Below are 9,295 nucleotides of genomic sequence, written 5' to 3'. Positions count from 1 at the left end.
TGTAATATGATTAAACCTGGCTAAAAACGACTGATCATGTAGTAAATAGTAAACAGTGGTGTGTGTCCTTGTGTTCCTCAGGGCTCAATCCCATCTAACCCACCTCGTAGTGTTTACAGAATAGCTCTGTATCCCACTGTGAGTAAAATCCCCATATGGTTCAAGGTAGTCTGTTGTAAAACATACCGCTACCAGGTAGACTGCTCTTACACGTACATGCTTACACATTTCAGAATAAGATGTGTTTGCCCAGACAGTAGTTTCTAAACAACGACAACGTCAATGTAATTACTGTGGCTGGGTAAATTGAGTCCTACCCCACGCTCCTATACCCTCAGACTGTGTGTTCCTAATGTTTCCGTTCCAGGCCTGCACCAACTTCAACGACAGCGGGGCGTGCGTGACCCAGTGCCCCCAGCCCTTTGTGTACAACCCCACCACCTTCCAGCTGGAATCCAACCCACGGGCCAAGTACACCTATGGATCCTTCTGTGTGGAGAAGTGTCCCCGTAAGAACCGCTTACCTGACCCACACCATGCATAACGCTGGCATGACCCTTGACCCACACCATGCATAACACTGGCATGACCCATGACCCCACCATGCATAATGCTGGCATGACCCATGACCCATGACCCACACCATGCATAACACTGGCATGACCCATGACCCATGACCAATGACTCACACAATGTATAATGCTGGCATGACCCATGACCCACACCATGCATAACGCTGGCATGACCAATGACCCACACCATGTATAATGCTGGCATGACCCATGACCCACACCATGCATAATGCTGGCATGACCAATGACCCACACCAAGCATAATGCTGGCATGACCCATGACCCAAAACTATTGATGTACAAATCAATTCAGGGGACTGACATAGACACATGCACACAACCATGTAGGACAGCCCTGTGGAAGAGTTTCTGTAAATGTAGAGTAAAGTTATAGACAACCATCTAGGACAGCCCTGTGGAAGAGTTTCTGTAAAGTGTAGAGTAAAGTTATAGACAACCATCTAGGACAGCCCTGTGGAAGAGTTTCTGTAATATGTAGAGTAAAGTTATAGACAACCATCTAGGACAGCCCTGTGGAAGAGTTTCTGTAAAGTGTAGAGTAAAGTTATAGACAACCATCTAGGACAGCCCTGTGGAAGAGTTTCTGTAAAGTGTAGAGTAAAGTTATAGACAACCATCTAGGACAGCCCTGTGGAAGAGTTTCTGTAAAGTGTAGAGTAAAGTTATAGACAACCATCTAGGACAGCCCTGTGGAAGAGTTTCTGTAAAGTGTAGAGTAAAGTTATAGACAACCATCTAGGACAGCCCTGTGGAAGAGTTTCTGTAATATGTAGTAAGGTTATAGACAACCATCTAGGACAGCCCCGTGGAAGAGTTTCTGTAATATGTAGAGTAAAGTTATAGACAACCATCTAGGACAGCCCTGTGGAAGAGTTTCTGTAAAGTGTAGAGTAAAGTTATAGACAACCATCTAGGGCAGCCCTGTGGAAGAGTTTCTGTAAAGTGTAGAGTAAAGTTATAGACAACCATCTAGGACAGCCCTGTGGAAGAGTTTCTGTAAAGTGTAGAGTAAAGTTATAGACAACCATCTAGGACAGCCCTGTGGAAGAGTTTCTATAATGTGTAGAGTAAAGTTATAGACAACCATCTAGGACAGCCCTGTGGAAGAGTTTCTGTAAAGTGTAGAGTAAAGTTATAGACAACCATCTAGGACAGCCCTGTGGAAGAGTTTCTGTAATATGTAGAGTAAAGTTATAGACAACCATCTAGGACAGCCCTGTGGAAGAGTTTCTGTAATATGTAGAGTAAAGTTATAGACAACCATCTAGGACAGCCCTGTGGAAGAGTTTCTGTAAAGTGTAGAGTAAAGTTATACAACCATCTAGGACAGCCCTGTGGAAGAGTTTCTGTAATATGTAGAGTAAAGTTATAGACAACCATCTAGGACAGCCCTGTGGAAGAGTTTCTATAATATGTAGAGTAAAGTTGTTATATCTGTGTGTTGTGTCCCAGATAACTTTGTGGTGGACCACAGCTCCTGTGTGAGGGCTTGTCCCAGCAACAAGATGGAAGTAGAGGAGAACCGCATCAAGATGTGCATCCCCTGCACTGATATCTGTCCCAAAGGTACCACATACTGTACCCCCATAATGACATCTGTCCCAAAGGTACCCACATACTGTACCCCCATAATGACATCTGTCCCAAAGGTACCCACATACTGTACCCCCATAATGGGAACCATATCAGGCTAACATAGAAATACAAAAACTCCTAGACCTACAAAACCCTAGACGTACAAAACCCTAGACCTACAAAACCCTAGACCTACAAAACCCTAGACCTACAAAACCCTAGACAATACATAAACCCTAGACCTATAAAACCCTAGACCTATAAAACCCTAGACCTACAAAACCCTAGACCTATAAAACCCTAGACCTATAAAACCAAGACCTATAAAACCCTAGACCTACAAAACCCTATACCTACAAAACCCTAGACCTACAAAACCCTAACAATACCTAAACCCTAGACAATACATAAACCCTAGACAATACATAAACCCTAGACCTATAACACCCTAGACAATACATAAACCCTAGACCTATAAAACCCTAGACCTATAAAACTTAGACAATACAAAACCCTAGACAATACATAAACCCTAGACCTACAAAACCCTAGACCTACAAAACCCTAGATCTATAAACCCTAGACCTATAAAACCCTAGACCTACAAAACCTAGACAATACATAAACCCTAGACCTATAAAACCCTAGACCTATAAAACCCTAGACCTATAAAACCTAGACCTATAAAACCCTAGACCTATAAAACTTAGACAATACATAAACCCTAGACCTATAAAACCCTAGACCTATAAAAACCCTAGACCTACAAAACCTAGACAATACATAAACCCTAGACCTATAAAACCCTAGACCTATAAAACCCTAGACCTATAAACCCTAGACCTATAAAACCCTAGACCTACAAAACCTAGACAATACAAAAACCCTAGACCTATAAAACCCTAGACCTATAAAACCTAGACAATACATAAACCCTAGACCTATAAAACCCTAGACCTATAAAACCCTAGACCTATAAAACCCTAGACCTATAAAACTTAGACAATACAAAAACCCTAGACAATACAAAACTAGCGTCCCCACCCTAGTCACACCCTGACCTAACCAACATATAAAGAAAACAGAGATATCTCAGGTCAGAACGTGACAGTCCAAAGCTCTGGACTGTGGAGGCGCACTGGAGACCTGGTGCGTGGTGCCGGCACTGGTGGTACCAGGCTGAAGACACGCACCTCAGGCGAGTGTGGGGAGCAGGCACAGGACGTACTGGACTGTGGAGGCGCACTGGAGACCTGGTGCCTGGTGCCGGCACTGGTGGTACCAGGCTGAAGACACGCACCTCAGGGCGAGTGTGGGGAGCAGGCACAGGACGTACTGGACTGTGGAGGCGCACTGGAGACCTGGTGCCTGGTGCCGGCACTGGTGGTACCAGGCTGAAGACACGCACCTCAGGGCGAGTGTGGGGAGCAGGCACAGGACGTACTGGACTCTGGAGGCACACTGGAGGCCTGGTGCGTGGTGCCGGCACTGGTGGTACCAGGCTGAAGACACGCACCTCAGGGCGAGTGTGGGGAGCAGGCACAGGACGTACTGGACTGTGGAGGCAAACTGGAGACCTGGTGCGTGGTGCCGGCACTGGTGGTACCAGGCTGAAGACACGCACCTCAGGGCGAGTGTGGGGAGCAGGCACAGGACGTACTGGACTGTGGAGGCACACTGGAGGCCTGGTGCGTGGTGCCGGCACTGGTGGTACCAGGCTGAAGACACGCACCTCAGGGCGAGTGTGGGGAGCAGGCACAGGACGTACTGGACTGTGGAGGCACACTGGAGGCCTGGTGCGTGGTGCCGGCACTGGTGGTACCAGGCTGAAGACACGCACCTCAGGGCGAGTGTGGGGAGCAGGCACAGGACGTACTGGACTGTGGAGGCACACTGGAGGCCTGGTGCGTGGTGCCGGCACTGGTGGTACCAGGCTGAAGACACGCACCTCAGGGCGAGTGTGGGGAGCAGGCACAGGACGTACTGGACTGTGGAGGCACACTGGAGGCCTGGTGCGTGGTGCCGGCACTGGTGGTACCAGGCTGAAGACACGCACCTCAGGGCGAGTGTGGGGAGCAGGCACAGGACGTACTGGACTGTGGAGGCACACTGGAGGCCTGGTGCGTGGTGCCGGCACTGGTGGTACCAGGCTGAAGACACGCACCTCAGGGCGAGTGTGGGGAGCAGGCACAGGACGTACTGGACTGTGGAGGCACACTGGAGGCCTGGTGCGTGGTGCCGGCACTGGTGGTACCAGGCTGAAGACACGCACCTCAGGGCGAGTGTGGGGAGCAGGCACAGGACGTACTGGACTGTGGAGGCACACTGGAGGCCTGGTGCGTGGTGCCGGCACTGGTGGTACCAGGCTGAAGACACGCACCTCAGGGCGAGTGTGGGGAGCAGGCACAGGACGTACTGGACTGTGGAGGCACACTGGAGGCCTGGTGCGTGGGACCGGTACAGGTGGTACCAGGCTGAAGACACGCACCTCAGGGCGAGTGTGGGGAGCAGGCACAGGACGTACTGGACTGTGGAGGCACACTGGAGGCCTGGTGCGTGGTGCCGGCACTGGTGGTACCAGGCTGAAGACACGCACCTCAGGGCGAGTGCGGGGAGCAGGCACAGGACGTACTGGACTGTGGAGGCACACTGGAGGCCTGGTGCGTGGGACCGGTACAGGTGGCACCGGGCTGAAGACACGCACCTCAGGGCAAGTGCGGGGAGCAGGCACAGGACGTACTGGACTGTGGAGGCACACTGGAGGCCTGGTGCGTGGGACCGGTACAGGTGGCACCGGGCTGAAGACACGCACCTCAGGGCAAGTGCGGGGAGCAGGCACAGGACGTACTGGACTGTGGAGGCGCATTGGAGGCCTGGTGCGTGGGACCGGTACAGGTGGCACCAGTCACACGCTCCCCATGGTAAGCACGAGGAGTTTGCTCAGGTCTCCAACCTGACTCAGCCAATCTCCCCGTGTGCCCCCAAAAATATTTCTGGGGCTGCCTCTTGTGCATGTCTCGTTGGTACAACTCCTCGTAATATCACCGTTCCGCTTTCGCTGCCTCTATCTCCTCCTTAGGACGGCGATACTCTCCAGCCTGCGTCCAGGGTCCTGCTCCATCCAAAATCTCCTCCCAGGTCTATTCCTCCTGAACACGCTGCTTGGTCCATTTTTAGTGGGATCGTCTGTCACGTTCGTTATAAGATTCAGACCAACGTACATTCTCATTCATTTAAAGAATGAACGCTGAACAAACTAACAAAATAACAAAACAAACCGTGAAGCTGTACAAACGAGTGCTGACAGGCAACTACACATAGACAAGATCCCACAAACACCAAAAGGAAATGGCTACCTAAATATGCTGCTGTCTCTGATTGGGAACCATATCAGGCCAACATACAAAACCCCTAGACCTACAAAAACCCTAGACATACAAAAACCCTAGACATACAAAAACCCTAGACAATACAAACTAGCGTACCCACCCTAGTCACGATCCTGACCTAAGCAAATGTGAAATATAAAACAGAAGATATCCTCAGGTCAGAACATGGACAGTAATGACGACCTGTCCCTAGGTACACCACATAACTCTACCCCATAGATGATCACCTGTCCCTAAGTACCCACATATCTCTACCCCATAATGGACATCTGGTACATAACGAGTACCCACATACTCTACCCCCATACTGACATCTGTCCCCTAAGGGTACCCCACGATACTCTACCCCATACATGGACATCTGTCACCTACGGTTCCCCACATACTCTATCCCCATAATGACAACCTGTCCCTAAGGTACCCACATACTCTACCCATGATGACATCTGTCCCTAAGGTACCTCCATATCTCTACCCCATATGACATCTGTCCCCTAAGGGTACCCCACATACTCTAACCCATAATCGACATTCTGTCCCTAAGGGTGACCCCACATGACTCTACCCCATAATGACATCTTGTCCTAAGGTGGTACCACATACTCTTACCCCATAATGACGATCTGGTTCCTCTAAGGTACCCACATACTCTACCCCATTAATGACATCTGTCCCTAAGGTACCCCACATACCTCTACCCCATAATTACATCTGTCCCTAAGGTACCCACATACTCATCTACGCCATAATTAAAATCTGTCCCTAAGGTACCCCACATACTCTACCCCATAATGACATCTGTTCCCTAAGGTACCCACATACTCTACCCCCATAATGACATCTGTCCCTAAGGTACCCACATACTCTACCCCATAATTGACATCTGTCCTAAGGTACCCACATACTGCTACCCCATTAATGACATCTGTCCCCTAAGGTACCCACATACTCTACCCCATAATGACATCTTCCCTAAGGTACCCACATACTCTACCCCATAATGACATCTGTCCCTAAGGTACCCCACATGACTCTACCCCATAATGACATCTGTCCCTAAGGGTAACCCACATACTCTACCCCCATAATGACACTGTCCTAAAGTTACCCACATACTCTACCCCATAATGACATCTGTCCCTAAGGTACCCACGAATACTCTACCCCATAAGACATCTGTCCCTAAGGTACCCACATACTCTACCCCATAATGACATCTGTCCCTAAGGTACCCACATACTCTACCCCATAATGACATCTGTCCCTAAGGTACCCACATACTCTACCCCATAATGACATCTGTCCCTAAGGTACCCACATACTCTACCCCATAATGACATCTGTCCCTAAGGTACCCACATACTCTACCCCATAATGACATCTGTCCCTAAGGTACCCACATACTCTACCCCATAATGACATCTGTCCCTAAGGTACCCACATACTCTACCCCATAATGACATCTGTCCCTAAGGTACCCACATACTCTACCCCATAATGACATCTGTCCCTAAGGTACCCACATACTCTACCCCATAATGACATCTGTCCCTAAGGTACCCACATACTCTACCCCATAATGACATCTGTCCCTAAGGTACCCACATACTCTACCCCATAATGACATCTGTCCCTAAGGTACCCACATACTCTACCCCATAATGACATCTGTCCCTAAGGTACCCACATACTCTATCCCATAATGACATCTGTCCCCTAAGGTACCCACATACTCTACCCCCTAAGGACCATCTGTCCCTAAGGGTACCACATACTACCCATAATGACATCTGTCCCTAAGGTACCCACATACTCTACCCCCATAATGGACATCTGTCCCTAAGGTACCCAATACTCTACCCATAATTACATCTGTCCCAAAGGTATCCCCATAATGACATCTGTCCCTAAGGTACCCACATACTCTACCCCATAATTACATCTGTCCCAAAGGTATCCCCATAATGACATCTGTCCCAAAGGTATCCACATATGTAACCCATAATGACATCTGTCCCAAAGGTACCACACATACTCTACCCCATAATTACCATCTGTCCCAAAGGTAATCCCATAATGACATCTTCCCAAAGGTATCCACATATTGTAACCCCATAATGACATCTGTCCCAAAGGTATCCCCATAATGACATCTGTCCCAAAGGTACCCACAATACTCTACCCCATAATTACATCTGTCCCAAAGGTATCCCCATAATGACATCTGTCCCAAAGGTATCCACATATTGTAACCCCCATAATGACATCTGTCCCAAAGGTATCCCCATAATGACATCTGTCCCAAAGGTACCCACATACTCTACCCCATAATTACATCTGTCCAAAGGTATCCCCATAATGACATCTGTCCCAAAGGTATCCACATATTGTAACCCCATAATGACATCTGTCCCAAAGGTATCCCCATAATGACATCTGTCCCAAAGGTATCCCCATAATGACATCTGTCTCAAAGGTACCCCCATAATGACATCTGTCCCAAAGGTATCCCCATAATGACATCTGTCCCAAAGGTATCCCCATAATGACATCTGTCCCAAAGGTATCCCCATAATGACATCTGTCCCAAAGGTACCCCCATAATTTTATCTGTCCCAAAGGTATCCCCATAATTACATCTGTCCCAAAGGTATCCCCATAATGACATCTGTCTCAAAGGTACCCCCATAATGACATCTGCCCCAAAGGTACCCACCATAATGACATCTGTCCCAAAGGTATCCCATAATGACATCTGTCCCAAAAGTACCCACATACCAGAACTCACATTTCTCCCAGTGGTACTGAACCTTTCCTTAAACCCACTTCCAGACGTATTCCACTATTCATGTATTTATGGTTGTACCCCCCTTACCCTCTCTGTCTGCTCCCATATACCACCCCTTCCCTCTCTGTCTCCTCCCATATTCCACTCCTTCCCTCTCTGTGTCCTCCCATATTCCCTCCTCTCTCTCTGTCTCCTCCGCATATTCCACCCCTTCCCTCTCTGTCTCCTCCCATATTCCACTCCTTCCCTCTCTGTCTCCTCCCATATTCCACTCCTTCTCTCTCTGTCTCCTCCCATATTCACCCCTTCCCTCTTTGTCTCCTCCCATATTCCACCCCTTCCCTCTCGGTCTCCTCCCATATTCCCCCCTTCCCTCTCTGTCTCCTCCCATATTCCACCCCTTCCCTCTCTGTCTCCTCCCATATTCCACCCTTCCCTCTCTGTCTCCTCCCATATTCCACTCCTTCCCTCTCTGTCTCCTCCCATATTCCACCCCTTCCCTCTCTGTCTCCTCCCATATTCCACCCCTTCCCTCTCTGTCCTCCTCCCATATTCCACCCCTTCCCTCTCTGTCTCCTCCCCAATGCTGATGAATGATGTTTCTCAGCCTCAGTGCTCAGAGATATGTGTGTCTATCGATTCCACATCTCTTGATTATACTGTCAGGGGGACAGGCGGGGTAATGAGGGATGGCCCAGAGGAACTCTGGGAAATGATAACAAATTAACATTTCAGGTATTGAAATGACTCGTATAAATCACAATCAAAAATTGGTTACAACCAGTTAATGCCAGCCATACTCACCCCGGTCAGGCCTCTGTCAGAAACACTTTGCTCTACTTCCGGTCTATAAGTGTAATTAATACCAATGTAATGAATTCATTAGCCGGTGGGAATTGGCTCAGATTGCTACGGCCCAAATGGTACCCTATGCCCTATGTGGTGCGTTA

General features: G+C 48.8%; 1 protein-coding gene across 1 annotated transcript in view; it reads left to right on the top strand.

Annotated features, from left to right (window-relative positions):
• Positions 1 to 370: 370 nt before the first annotated feature.
• The window catches only part of LOC109876872 (receptor tyrosine-protein kinase erbB-4), a gene marked incomplete at both ends in the record, with an annotated part of 19,384 nt that continues 10,459 nt past the window's right edge, over positions 371 to 9,295 (top strand). Inside the window, 2 exon segments of the mRNA XM_031819987.1 lie at positions 371 to 509; positions 2,046 to 2,159. Coding sequence (XP_031675847.1) covers positions 2,099 to 2,159 — 61 coding nt within the window.

This window comes from Oncorhynchus kisutch, unplaced genomic scaffold, assembly GCF_002021735.2.
Source record: "Oncorhynchus kisutch isolate 150728-3 unplaced genomic scaffold, Okis_V2 scaffold2931, whole genome shotgun sequence".
Lineage (NCBI taxonomy): Eukaryota > Metazoa > Chordata > Actinopteri > Salmoniformes > Salmonidae > Oncorhynchus > Oncorhynchus kisutch.
Note: the sequence above shows the minus strand (reverse complement) of the source record. Positions and strands in the feature narration are given on the sequence as shown.